The following is a 19,587-nucleotide window of genomic DNA, read 5'->3' on the forward strand; positions in this document are numbered from 1 at the left end:
TTTAGCTGGGAAGAATCTCTTTTCAGAAGTGCTCTGAGAATTTTAAAAAAGCTTTAAAAATGTAGGCTTTGGCACTAGTAAATGGCCTTTTGATCTACTCCGCTGCAGTCAGTAGTCTCACTCTCTGTGACAGAAAGAGAGAGGCAGTGGTAATACTTACTGTGTTCACGGGGGGGGGGGGAGGCAGAGTAAGATTGGAGTGAAGATTGAAACAGTGCTAGTGATTTTTTTTCTGTCTCTTTTTGACTGCAGCAGCGCAGGGAGCTTACCTGCAGGCAGTTTGAAGTGAAGAGAAGCATGACCCTATCAGCCTTTTTGATTCTGGTTCTAAAGGTTTCTTTGCGTGTGCGAAAGAAATCAGCAGTACACATACATACACTTGTTTGTGTGTGTGCCAGACATTTTTGCACACATTAGAGTAATGCTGGGAGTGGTGGCACAGTATTTTATTTATTTCTTTAAAAATGTATATACTGCACAATAAGCAAACCTATAAGCAAAACATCCATTAAAAAATAAGAAAGTAAATAAAAACAATCACGCTCTTCACTGCTAAACCCTTTACCCTGCAACCCCACCCACTCAAGCACTAGGTAATAGGAAAGCCTTAACATGTTTCTGGAATTTTTGATAGTTTATTTCCGACCGTACTACAATTGGTAACATATTCCATAGTTGTAGAACTATGCTAGTTAAAGCTTTTTCATGAAAATGCTGCAATTGAAATCCATATCCCACTTAAGATGACAATTGAAAAACAGGCTGTACAAGATGTGGTTTAAAAAGCACAGCCTCACAGCCATCCACAGTTGCAAATGGCAACTGTGAAACAGGAAAACCTGCTCTAAAAATATATCCTACCCTTCTCACTCTCTATCCTGATATAAAAGGAAGAACACTGGAGGATATGTTAGAGAGAAACCCTATTAGACTCTGATAACCATGTCTCTGTAAGAAATAACATATCTAACCAAGTCTCTATAACAAAAAAATCATATGTATATATCGCCTTCTTACCCACAGATCTCACAGTTAGAAGATCACAATTAAACAGTATATCCTTCTTAAAGCCCTTCCACCCTTGCCATAAAATTACATACTGTATTTTTGTATTTAATTGACAACTTTTATAGTTCACACATTCCAACTACATTGTTAGAGGTAGATTACCTTACACTCCCAGCATTTCTTATAAATCACACAAACATACAATTGTTAAAATATATTAAAACTGTAAAATGTTGATGTATCAAAACCCCCAATAGGCACTTCAAATAAAATCATGTCACTGTGAGGAAAGGGCAGAGGAGTGGGTATTGCTGCAGATCCAGCCAGCCTTTCATAATGACGACAAGCAGTACTAATAGTAGTGAGAAAAAAAGAGAGTCTTGCCCCTAAACTTAAGAGACTTCTTTAGCAATAGAATGCCAAGAAGGGAAGCCAGCTCAAGCTGAAAGAAATTGAAATTTGGAGAGCATATGCCATCACAGTCTATTCCTTTCCCTCTTGTTTTGGAGCAGGGGTAAAAGGTGGGAGAGCCATCCGAGGCTGGCATTAGCAGGACAGGGGCATGAACTGGGGCAGCAGATATGCAAACCCAAAACCAGTGCACACGTCTTTGATTACTTCTTCTGAGGTAATGGTGGCACTATTTTCAACAACTGATTCTGAGAAAGAATCTTTTGTGGCATTCCCTGAATCAGAAGTTATTGAAGAGTTAGTATTTGTAACAAATCTGGAAGGTTTAGTCAGTAGTGTCTTAGCTTCCAGTTAGGTGATAGGGGGAGATAGATGAAACTGATGGTTTTGAGAGCAACACCCAGGTGTAGTGTAAGTAGAGAGCATGAGCAATGCTCCTGGTCTTTTTCGTCATGGTCCACTCTCAACCTCAACTCCAATGCTAGTATCAGCCCTCAAGGATTCAGAGAAGAGATCATGCAATACATCCCTAGTCTGGATTCACTTTAAAATGAGGGAGGACCTATGTTTTGCTCAGTTTATTCAGTGTAGTAAGGCCATCAGTCGAGGGAAGGTACTGGGGCATCTGACAAATGCTGGTATGCAGCATCACCTGCAGAAGCAGCACCCTCTGGCATTGGCATCAGGGAAGAGTGATAGTACTAGCCTGGGAAACCCCTTCTGTCACTGAAAGCAAAAGCCAGAGAAAAGAGGTTGAAAATGAGAAGACTTTTTCCCCAAGCTGATCCCATGGCCCCTCCTAGCAGTCAGGTGGCAGGTCAGCAGCCCGAAAGCTCCCTGCAGTGAGTCTGCTGTGTAAATCCACCATAGAAGAAATGGGGTTGTCTGTATCACTGTCCTGGGCCAAGAGGCAGGCAGCATTGAAAGTAGCAATGAGGTGCATCGGGGAAATTATTGCCCTGGATGACGAGACCCTGCAGCTAGAGTAGAGTCTAAGCTTTAAGCATATGCTGCATATGTTAGCCCCAAATTATAAGGTGCCCTCTAGGACTGTACATCCTCTACTAAGGCAGTGGGGAGTAGCGTGCATTTCACCAGCAAAATCTGGACCAGTGCAAATGCTGTGCATGATTAACTATCCCTGTCGGCACACTGGTGGGGTCTGGTGGAAACAGGGGCAGCCAGCATCTCTAGTGGGGACTAGGCATCAGGGTTCAGGTGGGCTGTGTTGCACACCCAGGTGATGGATAGCCTTCATATCTCATGCACTATCCTCTCAGCCTTAAGAAAGATGCTAGAGGATTGGTAGCTAGACCAAAGAGGCAGGTTTCTTTGTGACTGAGAAAAATATGATAAAAGCAATGGAAGACAGGATCTTTCGGGGGATCTGTTGCTTTGAACACTTGCTGCACCTGGCAGTGAGGGACGCACTGCAGCTGGGACCCAACGACCATGGGAATCTAGTCCTGAAGGACCTGATAGAGAGGTGTAGGAAAATAGGGCATTTCTATTTAGGTATCTCTGTGAGAAGCAGGAAGAATTTGGGATGCTTCATAAGCATCTTATTCAGGATATTGACAACCACTGGAATTCCACCTACAGAGGTAAGTGGAGCAACAGACACTCCTTCATGATCTGTCTCTGGAAACAGAGATAGATGCAGCTCGTCCCCTGGGGCATCATGATTGGGTAGTGATGAGGCATCTGGTACAAATCTTGAAGTCCTTCAAGGACTTCTGGCACTCCTGTTCATGCATTTAGGGTGCATGAACAGGAGTGCCAGAGTTAGAGGCACAGTGGGGATATAGCACAGGAAATAGTGGCCATCCCAGAGAGTAATCCCCATCTCAATATGCTAAAGCCATAAAAACCCCTACAGAACTCTTTCTGCTGACACAGGCCATAGTTGGAACAGCTGGCAAGAGACCCTCACCCCACCCCAGCAGAAATTTTTCTGATAAGCTAACAAAGCCCATTGAGGTCATGACTCAGATCTGTTGGCATATTGGGCACGCAAGTCCATAATCTGACTAGACCTAGCCAAGGTGTCTCAGCATTATCTTTCTTTCCTACCAACCAGCATGCCCAGTGAACATATCTTCTTAATGGCAGTGGACATTGTGAGCCCTCCTCATTCAAGGCTGGCGCTGGTCTTAATGGAAAAGTTGTTTTTGTTTTTAAATCAATCTGCCTTTGCTGGGCTTTCCAGAATTTCCACCCAAGAGGACTGAAAGCACTTTGGAGGTCTTGCTGACACTATGCCTAGCTGTCCCTGATGCCACATCTTGGGGTTTTTGATGCTTTCTTGTTTGGATCCCAGCCTAGTTCTTCCACCCTACTTCTTTCTTGGTTATACTGGGTGTTTTGTCCTCAAAATAAAATGTATACAAAAAGAAAAATCATACAAGTTTTTCCTCCTACCTCACATCTTCTCTGGTTCTCCACCATATTCTAGGATCCCAGCCTAGTTTGCCCACCCTGCTTATTTCTTGTTTATATTAGGATGTTTTGCTCCCCAAAAGGAATAATTTATAAAAAAGAAAAACCTACCACCCTATCTCTTCTGGTTCTGACACACAGTAACACAGTAAATGATGGCAGAAAAAGACCCAAGTGATCCATCCAGTTTACCCAGCAAGTTTATTTTATTTTATTTTGTATAGATTTTATTCTTTGGTGTAGCAGCTGTTACTCCGTGCAGGTTACCCTTTTTCCTCTCTGTCCTTTAGCCACTCAGGATCCCCTGTGTTTATCCCATGCCACACTCCAATCCCACGCTACTCTCCAATCTTCAGAAGAAGTTTATCCCAGACACAGTAATACAGGGATATATCACTGGGAGCTCAGTGAAAATCTGGAAGGGAACAATATGTTATCAGAAACACATAGAGAGGATACTTCCTCCTATTCTGACTGGGGTAAAAAGTGCAGGAATAAATGTATATCAGCAAAGAAACAAGGAAATTCAGCTGAGAATTCTCCTATATATGAGCAAAGTGCCAGTAAAATCATAAGCACGGGAAAAGGTGAGAAATCAATCAACAGAAGAAAGATGTGTACATGATGTATGTGTTACATTTTTTAGGTATCCTGTAGCTTTGAAATCACAGCAAGAGATCTGATACTGAAGGCATACAATATACATATACAGAAAACATGCCCAGGAGAGACCATTAACATGTGAGAAAACACCAGAAAATAAAAAAAAGGAAGAATTTGCTAAGCTATAGAATATAGGAAAAGCTTTCTTAATAAAGCAAACCTCACAAACTCAAAAGACGTGGGATAAATACTGTGGAACTCTAAAAGCTAAAGGATGGAAATGAAGAAAAGAGTGCATTGAGTAACTTGATGGTGCGGCGGTTATTACCCATTACCCGTAACCAATAAGCTTTGAATACTGTTGATGCAACTCCATTATTGCTCCCTGCTTCAACAGCAGGGGGAAAGGGGAATTGGATTCGTTCAGCAACCGAGGGGCCTGACTTTTATAGTCTGGGGAAAGAAGAATAGGGATAACTTGCTGATGCCGTGGTTACTACCCTTAACCAACAAGACTGTTACTTTGATGCAACTCAGATATTGCTTTCTGCTTCAACAACAAGGCATAACAGGGAATTGGATTCAACAGAAGTCAAGGGCTTGTGTGGGAAACTAATAAGCACGGGGGGGGGGGGGGGCTGTAATGAGGAACTGGATTCAAACAGGAACCAATGCGGGCCCTGACTTTTATGGTCTGGGAAACATATAAGCATGGGGTAACCTACATGGCATAGCACAAACTACCATAAACTTACTGGACAGACTGGATGGACCATTTGATCCTTTTCTGCTGTCATTTCTATGTATCTATGTAAATTACCAGTAAAGCCACACGAGAGACCATTGTCATTTTCTGTTTGTGACAAAAGTTTCAATTTGAAAACAAATTTTACAAGAAACCCAAAATTCCACCCAGCAGCAAGATCATTTTCAAGTAGGGAATTAATAAAAGTTTGTTACAAAAATGACAGATCATTTTTTTGTATTAAATCTGGCAAGTGCTTAAACAGGAAGACAGACATTTCCCATGCCACTCTACCTTGCTGCTGTACCCCTTACCCTTTACCTTAGGAGTCTTTCTTCTACTCAGTTTTGCTGCCATACCCCAGACTCTCTATACCTTGGGGTGTTCTTGTCACAGTGAGGGCTGCTTTGTACCTCTCATGGTGCCTTGATGGGTTTTTGCCATTCTTTGTGCTACTTTGTTCCTTTATCGACGCCTTGAGGGTTTTCCTGTTACCTTTTCTGCTTCGTTCCTCCCTCATGATACCTTAGGATGTTTATGCCACTCTTAGTACCACTTTGCCTGTCATGAACGTGTGTGGGTGAGAATGGGTGCTTGAATGTGTGTGTATGTGGGTGAGAATGGGTGATTGGGAGGGTGAGCGTGTGTGTGGGTGAGAAGCATATGAGAGTGAGAGCTCATATGTATGAGGGAGTCTGTGAGAAAGCATGTGTGGGTGAGTGTGAGGGAGGAAGGGAAGAAGACAGTAGTACAAGAGAGATACTGAAAAGCAATTAGGAAATGAGCAACAAGGAAAAATGGGAAAAAGAGACCAGGATCAACTGATTAGAAAAATACAAAGATCAGACAAAGGTAAAAAGAAAAAATTATTTTGAGATTTTAGCAAATTTGAATATGCCATCTTTGGAAATGTGCATTTCTTATATTTTTGTATTTTGCTTTCTTCAGTATTCCACTGTTCAGAGTCTAGTTTTTCAGGCTTTCTATTTTGGTTTTGTCTGCATGTTTCTGTTTCCCATTTGTAGTCTCTTATTTCTATATTAGGTAAAGGTCGGTCTCTGTTTTGCCTGTGTGTGTGTGACTGAAGTGCAGTATTTCTGCTCACATGTAGTTTCTCTGTAATAGTACAGCTTGTTCTGTTACTCCTGTAGGTGATGCATTTATGTTCTAGGGTCTGATGTAGTATTTGCATTGCTGCTTTTTCATAAGGTTGCTGTTATTTGAATCCTGAGAGTCAGTGCTGTGACTGTGTGGTATGGCAAGGTTCTAGATGTCTCTTTCTTTGCTGGAGTTTGTGTTACTTCACAAAATAGCAGTGGAGGGATATTTTTTGCTGAGGTGACACCAGAATTTGAATATTTTTTTTTCATGTTAGTTATAAAGTGAATTGATCTAGCTCTGTTCTGCACCTGTTCTGATGATTAGTGCTATTTTATTGTAATTTGATAATTTTTGGCTTTCTGCAAAGAGGATTCATGAAAGAATACATCAATTTTTGTTTTATTACATGATTGATTGGCTCTGATTGTTTTCTTTGCTTTTTACATGATATACTTGTGCATTTATAAACTGCAATAAATATAAAATAAATTAATACAGATTTATAAGGAATTTTTAATGCTGGTAAGTGCTTGAAATAATTGAGGTGAAATGTTTTTACCTCACGCATGATACATAATGGCTTTTGCAAACTACTTAGAAAGCCATTGTAGGGTGCAGTATATGGCGGCATTTATCAATACAACTAATAGGTCTCAGACCTGCATGCCTGCAGTCCATCCATGTTAATCTTGTGCCCACCCAAAAACATCAATTCTGGCTACACCACTGGTAGCCAGAAAGCTGAACCTCAAATATAAAGTTCAAAACTCCCAGGGTTTGAAATAGTGCAACTGTAGAATGAGTGCTAAAGTGGCCAAAAAAAAAAAAAAGGATCTTCTGAAATGCTCCACCAGGCAAAGACCCTAGGCTGCTAGACAACTTTGTGAAAATGTTTTTTTTACAGAACTTGATGCTTCATGCCCACATTGCTTTTCACCAGTTTTATATAGTGCAGCACTTACATGATTACAATCAGCAACTGAAACTCTTGTTAGGCCCAAGGCAACACAGGATATCCACAGGTACTTTTGGACACACAAGAATGCGTACACTACCTCATTTGGTCGGTTTTTGAGTCATTCAACGCTATAGCCCAGTCGTTGGCGGCCATGCATACCATTATTATATTTAAAAAAAGTTTTTTTCATCCTTCAGCCTTTGGGTAAATTCATGAAACTCTGGCAGTGCTTTTCTAAGAGAGTATAGAGATTTTATTAAAATAGTTTTCACATGAAACCTTTTGCATAGTTTCATGTGGTAATTTTTTTTAATAGCCTTTTTGAACTTTTTTTTTGTGTAGTAGAACAGTGAGCTGATCCCCGACACAAAAAAATGACTTAAATTAATTTAAAAATGTTTAATAAAAAGGGCTACATTATAATAAATTACTCTTAAATAGTTATGACCCAGTGCCTTCAAGCTTAAAATACTGAGCCTTTAGGTCACATGTTTTGGATAGAAACTTCATGAGGTGTGAGCTAGCTTTGGGACTCTGATTATATCATTATCCTTTGCTGAGGTCAAAGTTGGTATGCCTTTGTCAGTGGTTTGCCCTTTCTTTGTTTTATCTCTCTTAGAAGGAAACATAATGTTGTATGTGTATTCTCATTACCAGATGTCACGATAAATATTTATGGTGTTTTGTTCTCTCTTAAAATTTACTTGCAGTCTGTTTAGTATACATATTGGTTAAAGCAGCATCCAGAAACTATATAGTTGAAATGTTCCCCCACCCCCATGAGTGTGCAGAGCTATTTTATATTGTTTATATATCCTGAGAGGTAAAAATAGTTTAAAAAAAAAAAGTTACTGGCCTCCATACTTCAGTGTTATACAAGAACTTTCTTGCCATGATTGAACTGGCAGGGCTCTCCCAAGGCCCTGCTGCCACCACATCTGTTTCCTTATGTGGTTCTGCTGGAACATCCGAGGACAACCAGCACTTGGAATTGGCCATAAAATGTGGAGGTAAATCATTATTTTTACTTTCTAATGGTGTGCAGCACTACAGAGTAGTAATATACATATTTCAGAGAACATTTTAATGCATATCTTTTGAATAAACTGGTGAAGTTCTGCTGTAACTAAGACAGTTTGTCTCCAACCTGTGTGATTCCCAAATAGAGCTTTTGATTTCTATGCTATTTAGTGTTCCTTTAATTAAATTTTGTCATGTTTAATTTCAGGCTCTTGATGGTTTTTTTCTAGCAATCATGACAGATGGAAATATAATATATGTATCTGAAAGTGTGACTCCTTTACTTGAACATTTGCCAGTAAGTATGAGATATCCACAAAATAGAGTATTAGTGAAGTGGTATTTATATATATGTACGCCTAAAAATAAAGCTGAGTGTTTATTGCTGAGTGTTCATAGTCTTGTGGTGGTGATTGTAGTACAGATCTTGAAATCTGCGTTTTCTCCTTGTTATGGCCACACATCTTGTGGTACATGCCCAGTGCTTCTGGTGACTGATGAAATTGTGGTTTACATACTTTCTGGGATTGCCCACATTTGATGATTGGCTCTAATTATATGTGAACATACAGTTTTACCCTGTTTATGTATACTGGTTGAAGCATATTGATTTTGTCTGAATAAACAAGGTTGTTGTACTGAAATTTGGAGGGAACATTTTTAAAATGTATGGATTTTAATTGTTAAAAAGTCTATGAACATGAAACATTGCACATGTATTTTTTTTTTTTGTAATTTATATTTTATTGGATTAAAAACAAGAAAATGCACAGGATTGTAATACAGCAACACCACATTGCAAGTAGAATGTGATTTATAGTAACAAGAGTTACATAATAGACAGGAAATCCTCTGGATAGCAAACTGTCATCATATGTAAATACAGCAAATTACAAAAGTGTGATAATACAGTACTGTAACTCGTTGATTGGTAAACAGCATACATTACAATAAATTAACATGTTAGAACTATATTGTCTTCTCAGTGTCTTTTATGATAACTTGTCAAATTTCCCTGTATAGTCCCCATGTACTCCCTCTCCCCTCCCTTCCCCCAGCCCGCTCGTCAGGCGCTCCGCTCCTATCGTGTTAGGCATACACTTGAGAAAGGCATTGAAAAGTAATATTAATGACAGAAGTGAACATTGATGTTGAGGTGATGTGTCAAGACAGTATGTGGAGAGTAAACTCCTGGAAGGCCACGACCTACTATACAAGTTTTACTCCCATATCATTAAACAGTGGCCTTTCCCTTCACATATGGTTCCCAAACTTTTTGAAATTTGAGTAATTGATGATTTCGTATAGCCATGAGGTGGCTCATGTGGTACACCTTATCTAATCTGGCCATCACATCATGTAGTGCAAGTGTCTGATTTCTTTTTTTTTTTTTTTGTTATTTATTTAAGGTCTTTATATACCGGCATTCATGGTATCACATCATGCTGGTTTACAGTTGAACAAGGGGGGTGCAAAAAATTAAAACTGGAACTTGTGCAAAGGAAGAGAGCAGTTACAATGAACAAGGATGATTGAACCGGGAGAATAGAGAAGTACTGTAGAAATTTAACATCATATAAGGTTATTTACAATGACCTGGTGTGGCTGCATTATGGAAGTTGAAGAGGTGAAATTTAGGAGGAGTCTGGAAATGCTTGTTTAAACAGCCAAGTCTTAAGTCTTTTTCGGAAGGTGGGGAGGCAAGGCTCTTGTCGGAGATCAGGTGGAATGGAATTCCAAGTGAAGGTCCAGCTGTCGAGAAGGTCCATTCTCTTAAAGTAATATGCTGAGTGGATTTGGCGTGAGGTACCTGGAGAGATCCTCTGTATGCTACTCTGGTAGGTCTTGAGGAGTTATGTTGGCTGAGCGGGAATTGTAGGTCTAGTGGAGTAAGGTGGTGGATAGCTTTATATATCATGGTGATGGACTTGAAGATGATTCTGAAATGAATAGGCAGCCAATGTAGGTTTTTTAGGATAGGGGATATGTGGTCTCTCCTCCTTCTGTTAGTTAGAATTCTTGCTGCCACATTTTGGACCATCTGTAGCGGTTTAGTGTAAGAAGATGGGAGACCTAGTAAGATAGAGTTACAGTAATCTATCTTTGAGAAGATTATTGCTTGTAGAATCGTTCTGAAGTCATGAGAGTGGAAAAGAGGTTTTATCTTTTTCAGCCCTAGGAGTTTGTAGAAACAGTCCTTGGTTGTATGGTTGACAAATGCTTTCAGATTCATCCGGTTATAAATTATGACTCCTAAATCTCTCACTTGGGTGGAGAGTGGGTTGGCTGGAGGGATTATGGTGGTGTTATTTTCTGGGGAGATGAGAAGGAGTTTGGTTTTGGCGAAATTTCCAAGGATTATTGCTGGAGCGTCCAAATTAATGCTTAATTAATTAATTAATTTCTTTCACCAGTACGCGATTTCGCATCTGGTCGCTAGGATCATCTGTGATATCAGTGTTCTTTGCCATGTCGTACCCACCTCAGGAGCTACCTGCAATAAAAACAGATCTTGGGAGTCAGGGTTATCGTAGTCTTCAGTAAATTTTGAATATAGTCCTGCACTCCTACCCATGTTTGTACCACTTTGGGACACTCCCACCACATATGAAAGAAGGTACCCACCATTCCACATAACCTCCAACAGTGAGCAGTATGCCGTACGGACATTTTGTGTAATCGCTCTGGTGTTAAGTACCAGCAATAAAGTAATTTATAGCCGTTCTCTTTTAGAGTCACTGAGACCGAACTTCTAGCTATGCGTAAGTGACACATCTCCCATGTCTTTTCAGTCATAGTGTCGGCGAGCTCCACTTCCCATTTCACTAGATGTGTGTGTTTATTTCCTTGTCCCCCATTTAATAAGGCATAAATCCTAGAGATATGTCTCCTAAATATGTCAGCATTCTCGCAAAATTTCACAAATATAGGCTTTTCCTGACCAAATAGCTTTATTAGCCTACGTTTGGAGAAAACATGGAATAATTGTGTATAAGTATAGTGGTCTGACTTAGCCAAGGAATACTGAGCCTGCAACTCCGGGAAAGATATGAGTTTACCATCTTTCCATAATTGACCTAGGGTGGTGAGTGCCTTGTTATGCCAGCGCCTGATAAAACGCGTCATCCATCCTCCTGATGCAGTTGGAGCACCAGTCCCTGGCCCTGACAGTGCAGGAACGATAACTGAGGGACTCTTAAAGATGATTCATTGTACTTACCTCTTTCTAACTTGATGTCCTTATATCCATCCTGTCTCTTTGAGTGAAGACTTTGGAGATGCCAGAACCAATTTGCTCTGAGGTGCCTCTGTGCATCCCCCATTTAATTTGAACCAGGCGGGGCTCCCTCCTGGAGTCCCATAGGAGCTTCTCAAGAAAACAAATTTATACTGGTCTCAGAAGAGGATGTCTGTTTCCCAGTTCCTTGTCAGAGAACATAACAGCCCATAGACCAGGTAACAGAACTGGTGAAGACTTTATTTGCTTCACTGGCAGCAAGTGACAAGGAAGCAACCTTCAACCTTTCCTGTCCAGAATAATTGATGTATTTCCTCAAGGGGGAATCCTTCTCTCCTCTGTGCCTTAGGAGCTCACTTCAGAAGTCTTAGTGATAATATCTAGCCTCCAACCATTCCTATCTGCAGAGGAATGTAGCGAGTCTAAGGAGGGAGCATGGGACAGTACCATCTGGAGCAAGCACTGGGAATATTCCCCTCAGAGACAACCAGGGTCCCTGCCTTGATTGCCTTAGTAATCATTGAGGTCAAAGGTTAGTGTCCATTTAACTGTTGGTTCTGAGGAAGGGTCTATGGGGATTCCCTCAGACCCCCTACCTGATTCTCCAGAGCATCTCTTATACTTCAAATTCTTGGATAATGTGGGTAAGGCGATGGGAATCAATATCCGTAAGAACAAGGACCTATGTACCAAGGTATTTGGAGTTCTCCAGATTCTGGAAATTCCGTCCAAGCCTGCAGCAATCCTGGTTCACTCGATTCTATGGGATTTGCAAACAAGAATGTGGGAAAATGTGGGTGTCTTGTCCCTCAGTAGCCAGGAAATTAATTCCAGGGTTTGAAGTAGTTCAGCTGCTGCATCTGTCAGTGGTAGTGGAGTCAGCATTAAAAGGGCTAAGAAGACCAGAATTTTCTCCAGTACCCCACCAGGTAAAGACACTAGACTATTGGATAATTTGAGGAAAAGGGTCTTCCAGAATTTGATGCTCAATGCCCACATTGTGGGACACCACTTCACTGTGGTTCAATATTTACACAATTGTATTGACAAACCTAAGTCATGATAGTCACCATATGACGAACAGGCAGACTATCAGCAGGTCTATCTGAACATGGAAGAGTGCATTTGATACCACATTGAGATATTCTGCAGCGGCCATTGGAGCATTCTGGATGGCTTGGTTGAGAGCCAGCAGCTTGTGTGAAGATGTTCATGACAACTTGGCCAATGTGCCCTGTTCATGGAACAACCTTTTTGGAGACTAGGTCAGGGAAACAATTGCCCAAATAAGGAGCAGCATGCTGCCATCCAGTCTTTCTTGACAGGACCTGAACAACTTCTTTTAGGTGACCTTACTTTGCTTTTAAACTTTCTTCCAGAGATGCCCTTTCCACCAATTTCAAAGGAATTATGCACTACCCGTGCTTCCACAACAGCAGCTTCTGGCTTGTGGATCTCAGTGCAAGAAATGTTATACAAAGACACCATAACAAATCCAGTCGAAGCCTGGGCCTAGTTTTTGATGGGACTCGACTCTCAGGCCTTAACCTCTGCAGTAAGGGGGAAGATTCATGTTTCCCTGGAATAGTGGAGAAAAATCAGCAAGGACCATTGGGTTCTCAAAATTGTGGCTACAGTTTGCACTTCTCCCATCCTCCAGCTCTGCACCATTGTTCAGCCTTCAGTCTAGTTCTGTCTTACGTGACCCAGCTTTCTCTTGAAGTGGAGATACTTCTCAGCAGACAATAGAATCAGTAACTCTTAAGGAACTTGACAAGGAGTTCTACTCCCACTTTTACTTATCCCCAAGAAGTCGGGGTAATTGTCTGAACGAGAGCTTGTTATGGGAGAAGTTCAAAATTAACTTTCTCTGTACGATCTTGCCCTTCATTCAAGTAGGAAATTGAATGTGCACCTTGGATCTGAAAGATGCATACATTCGCATATCCATATATCACTCCCATTGAAAATACCTCTGCTTCATAGTGGATTTCTCTCACTACCAGTACAGGGTTTTCCCTTTGGGCTCTTGGCGGCTCTGAGGGTCTTCATTAAATATCTAGTAATAGCAGTGGTGCATCTTCATTAACAGGGAATTTGTCTTTCCTTACCTGGAGGACTGGTTAGTAATAGGGCCTTCCCAAGCAGTGGTGTTAGATTTCCTGCAGAAGATAGTCCAGCTCTTTCAGTTGCTGATATTCATTATCAACTTCACCAAGCTGAACCTTGTCCCTACCCAGAGAATGAAACTTATCAGGCATGAATTGACTCCTTGGAGGAAACAGTGTTCCTACAGTCAGAGAGAGCATTTTTCCTTCGAATCTTGATCTATATTCTAATATAGTGAGATCAAATCCCGGCTTGAAAAATTCTGGTTGTCCTAGAACACATGGCAGCAGCAATACTTATGGTTCCCATGACTCACCTAAGCATGCAGATTCTTCACTAGGGCTCTGCGCTCAGTGGATTGGTTGTTTCAACCTTTGTCATCCCTTAATATCTGCGGTGAGGGTCACCGCAGATATGAAGGGATCTCTCCAGTGGTGGCTAAATCCAAACATCCTGGAGATGGCATTTCAAATTTTGGCTTTTGCCTTATCAAGTAACGCTAGCAAAGGATTTGTCCATCGGGATGGGCGCACACACAGGCTTCTTCTGAAATCAAGGAGTCTGGTCATCAACAGAACATCTGTTTCAGATCAGTCTTTTGGAGCTACAAGCAATCAGACATGTATTGAGAGTTTTTCATATCTCCTTCAGGGAAAGAGAATTCTGATCCAAACTGACAACCAAATAGCAAGGGACACAGGGTCATGGTCCCTCTGCCAAGAGTCCCTAAGAATATGGGAATGGGCTTACAGTCACAGAGCCTTCCTACAAGCAATCTAGCTTTCTAGGACTTCCAACATTTTGGCAGATCGTCTCAGCAGTGTGTGTCATTCCCACATTTCTCTAGATCAACAGTAGCAGATTGTGCGATGTCTGGGGTTGCCTGTTGACCAAGTTGTTCAAAATCAGAGGACAACAGGAAAGTGCAAAAATTCTGCTACATTTTTTTACAGCATGTTCAGATCCACTCTGGAAACTTTTCTGCTTAAGTGGGATGCAAATCCTGCTGTATGTGAGAACAGTAGTGAAAAACAGTGTAGAAGGCACTAAAGGACCAGGTGCATCTGATCCTCATTTCTCCAGTGTGGCCTAGACAAGTATGGTTCTTGGCCCTCATCAGATTGTCAATCAGTTGTCTAATCCCTCTGGGATTCAATCTGACTTTGCTAACCCAAGAGGAGAGTCTGTCCAAAACCTCCCTCTCTCAACTTGACAGCATGAATGTTTAGCTAATCTTAATGCTGTCATTGTCCAAGGAAGATTTCAACTGAAAAAGTTTTCAGTATTATGTTCAAACTTTTTATTAAAGAATATGCAAACTTTACAAACAATGTGTAATGTTCTTTGTTATTTATGCACCTCAAACAGCATAGAAATAATATCAAAATTTCAATTTTCTCCTCAACTAGCAAACTTCATTCATCATCATCCTCATAGAAACCCACCCCACAGCCTAATCTACAAAAACTTCCAGGAAAATGAATGCTGTTCAAAAAAAAAAAAAAAAAAAAAAAAGGAAAAAAAATCCCAAGATATGCAATATCATATAATGTTCTAGGAGAAAGAGTTCGGAGATACAAGTCACTAAGAACATTTATTTATTTATTTAACACTTTTTTATACCGACCTTCATAGTAAAACCATATCGGATCGGTTTACAAAGAACAAGGGGATAACTAAGACAAATAACTGAGGATAATAACAATAGAAGAGAATAAGGCAAAGTTACAATTAACAAGGAGTAAAAAACTTGGAAGCTTAACGCTGGAAGAAAGAACATGGCTTCTGTTTCTGGGAGAGAATACTTACATCCTATACTGCCCTTGAAAGAGCACGAAGAAGTCAATTTTTCCATTAGCATCAACTAATGTAGAGCATTCCTCCATGCCCCAAAAGAGGGTGCTTTAGAAGACATCCATACCAAAAGAATAGTCTTTTTCCCTAAAAATCTGCTTTTCCTAGCAAAACGTCTAAGACCCTGCTCTCTAGTCCTAAAAGAAGCAGAAATATGAAAAACCTCCTCTGGCATGAAAAGGATTTCTTGACCAATAACAGATTAAAGAAATTGAGGCAGTTTACTCCAAAATCTATGAATTTCAACACATGAACAAAAACAATGACCCTATTTTTGACAGATGTCAGACTCAGGTGTTTAGCCCAAAAAAACTCTAGAAGAAAAGAAGTTTGACTACCTCAGAACTTTATATTGCATTTCCTTCAGAGCAGCACATGACACAACATTCAGTATTTACTTGAAACAAGAGTGTAGTTGATTTTCTGAAAGTAATCATTAGCTTAAGAACATAAGAAATTGCCATACTGGATCAGACCAAGGGGGTCCATCAAGCCCAGCATCCTATTTCCAACAGTGGCCAATCCAGGCTACAATTACCTGGCAAGTAACAAAGCACTAAACAGATCCCATGCTACTGCTATTCTCTAAGACAACTTGATTAATAGCAGTTAATGGACGTCTCCAAAAACTTATCCAAGCCTTTTTTAAACCCAGTTACACTAACTGCATTAACCAAATCCTCTGGCAACAAATCCCAGAACTTAATTGTGCTTTGAGTGAAAAATAATTTTCTCCAATTAGTTTTGATTGTGCTACTTGCTAACTTCATGGAATGCCACCTAGTCCTTTTATTATCCGAAAGAGTAAATAACTGATTCACATTTACCTGTTCTAGACCTCTCATGATTTTAAAGGCCTCTATCATATCCCCCCCTCAGCCATCTCTTCTCCAAGCTGAACAGCCCTAACCTCTTTAGCCTTTCCTCGTAGGGGAGCTGTTCTATCCCCTTTATCATTTTGGTCACCCTTCTCTGTACCATCTCCATCACAACTATATCTTTTTTGGGATGTGGTGACCAGAATTGTACACAGTACTCAAAGTGCGGTCTCACCATGGAGAGATACAGAGGCATTATGACATTTACCGTTTTATTCATCATTCCCTTCCTAATAATTCCTAGCATTCTGTTTGCTTTTTGACTGCCGCAGCACACTGAGCTGACAATTTCAATGTATTATCCACTATGATGCCTAGATCTTTTTCCTGGGTAGTAGCTCCTAATATGGAACCTAACATTATGTAACTACAACATGGATTATTTTTTCCTATATGCTTCACTTTGCACTAGTCCACATTAAATTTCATCTGCCATTTGGATGCCCAGTCTTCCAGTCTTGCAAGGTCTCCTGCAGTTTATCACAATCTGCTTATGATTGAACTACTCTGAATAATTTTGTATTATCTTTAGATTTGATTGCCTCACTTGTCGTATTCCTTTCCAGATCATTGAAAAATATATTGAAAAGCACCGGTCAAAGTACAGATCCCTGAGGCACTCCACTGTTTACTCTTTTCCACTGAGAAAATTGACCATTTAATCCTACTCTCTTATTCCTGTCTTTTAACCAGTTTTAATCCACGAAAGGCCACTGCCTCCTATCCCATGATTTTTTAGTTTCCTTAGAAGCCTCTCATGAGGGACTTTGTCAAACACCTTCTGAAAATCCAAGTACTCTACATCTACTGGCTCACCTTTATCCACATGTTTATTAACCTCTTCAAAAAAAATGAGGCAGATTTGTGAGGCAAGACTTGTCTTGGGTACATCCATGCTGTGTTCCATTAACAATGTCTTTCAACGGCAGGGGAAAAGAAAAACTGATACTTCACGCATATCCAGCATAACTTCAACGGCAGGGGAGAAGAAAAAATGGATTCACACTCACAAAGCGGGGAGTAGCTGGCTTGTTACGGCGGTTACTACCCCAAACCAAATGTGCCTGATACTTCACTTTCGATGCATATCCAGCATAGCTCTCTGCTTCAACAGCAGGGGAGAAGAAAAAAACTGATACCTCACGCATATCCAGCATAGCTCCCTGCTTCAACGGCAGGGGAGAAGATAAACAACCAATAAGGGCTGTATAACATAATCTGGGTAAAAACAAATAAGCATGGGTGTAGCTTGCTTATTGCGGCAGTTACTACCCCTACTACCTCTAACTAATCAAGCTAGATATTTCACTTGGATGCAGCTCCATCACCGCTCTCTACATTAATGGCGGGGGTGGAAGGGAATTAGAACCAAGAGCTAAGAGAAACAGATAAGTATGGGAGAAGAAATGAGGGAAGCTTGCTGGGCAGACTGGATGGGCCATTTGGTCTTCTTCTGCCGTCATTTCTATGTTTCTGTGTTTCTATGTATATGCTCTGTGATTTTGATCTTTAGAATAATTTGCACTATTTTTCCTAGCACTGAAGTCAGTCTCACTGGTCTATAGTTTCTTGGATCGCCCCTGGAGCCCTTTTTAAATATTGGGGTTACATTGGTCACCCTCCAGTATTCAGGTACAATGGATGATTTTAATGATAGGTTACAAATTTTAATTAATAGATTTGAAATTTCATTTTTGAGTTCCTTCAGAACCCTGGGGTGCATACCATCTGGTCCAGGTGATTTGGCACTCTTTAGTTTGTCAGTCTGATCTACTACATCTTCCAGGTTCACATTGATTTGGTTCAGTTTATCTGAATCATCACCCTTGAAAACCATCTCCGCAACCGGTATCTCTCCAACATCCTCATTAGTAAACAGAAGCAAAGAATTTATTTAGTCTTTCTGCAATGGCCTTATCTTCCGTAAGAGCCCCTTTAACCCCTCTGTCATCTAACGGTCCAACCGACTCCCTCACAGGTTTCTTGTGTCAGATATATTTAGAAAAGATTTTATTATGAGTTTTTGCCTCTACGACCAACTTCATTTCAAATTCTCTCTTAGCCTGCCTTACACTTAACTTAACAGTGTTTATGCTTTTTCCTATTTTCTTCAAATGGATCCTTCATCCAATTTTTGAAGGATTTTTTTTTGGCTAAAATAGCCTCTTTCACCTCACCTTATAATCATACTGTTATTTGTTTTGCCTTCCTCCCACCTTTCTAAATGCATGGAATACATCTGGACTGCGCTTCTAAGATTGTATTTTTAAACAATGTCCTCGCCAGTTGTATACTTTTAACCTTTGCAGCTACACCTTTTCCAGTGGTCTAGCAAGGGACCGTAATAAATTGAAGGAGAAATCACCAGTAAAGACTTATACAACATCAAGAATATCTTCTCCAGTTCCTCAACTTTAAAAAAAATTCTTCCAGTTTAACACAAAAAGCAGTTAATTTGTCTGAGCCCAGGGTATGGTAAATTTGAAATAAGCGAAAAGATCTTTGCAGTCCACACCATATGTTTGCTGGACATACAGAAAATAATTCCATTTTTGTCTGTCACTTGTTGAATTTGAGTTATGCCTTTTAGAGCCCAATTATTAAAAACCTTGTACTGCATACCTGGGTAAAAGTCTAAATTCCCTTGTATAAGTAAAAGGGGGAAATCCCATAGGTATGTCCCAGCTTATCACCGAGAGACTTCCATGCCTTCCTACATGATAGGAAAATGAGTTCTTAGCAATTTGGGTAGCACAGAAAATTGAGCATGCAGAAAATAAATGCATAGGAGAAATAAATTGCTTCTCAAACCCAAAGAAGTGTAATAATAATTGTCAAATAGCCAGTATCTAACATGTCATAACAAGCAGGCAATATTGTATCCCTCCAATCTGGGAAATCTTAGGCTTCCTCCTGCTAAGTCTCCCATCAAACGTTTCACTGCTATCCTGGACTTCTTTCCCCTCCATACAAATCTTGAAACACCCTGATGGATTAATTTGAGATCTTTATTGAGAATTCATATAGTTGGCAATTGCAGAATTAATAACCATTTAGGCAAAAGAACAATTTTAAGCAGGTTGATTCCACCAACCAGAGTTAATGGAAGAGAACACCACCATTGCATTTCTAGTTTCATCTGACCTCTAAGAGGAAGAATATTTAATTTATATAGATTATCCAAATTAGAGGGAAGTATAATCCCCAGATATTTAAAAGAAAC

At 40.3% G+C, this 19,587-nt stretch overlaps 1 protein-coding gene across 10 annotated transcripts in view; it reads left to right on the forward strand.

Annotated features, from left to right (window-relative positions):
• The window catches only part of CLOCK (clock circadian regulator), a 430,837-nt gene that overhangs the window by 213,884 nt on the left and 197,366 nt on the right, over window positions 1-19,587 (forward strand). For 9 of the 10 annotated variants that reach the window (XM_029587462.1, XM_029587474.1, XM_029587432.1 and 6 more), the window contains one exon: window positions 8,494-8,583. In XM_029587462.1, coding sequence (XP_029443322.1) covers window positions 8,494-8,583 — 90 coding nt within the window. The remainder of the gene's footprint in view (window positions 1-8,493; window positions 8,584-19,587) is intronic. The other variant, XM_029587501.1, reaches the window with a different exon arrangement.

The sequence above is a fragment of the Rhinatrema bivittatum genome, chromosome 1, assembly GCF_901001135.1.
Source record: "Rhinatrema bivittatum chromosome 1, aRhiBiv1.1, whole genome shotgun sequence".
Lineage (NCBI taxonomy): Eukaryota > Metazoa > Chordata > Amphibia > Gymnophiona > Rhinatrematidae > Rhinatrema > Rhinatrema bivittatum.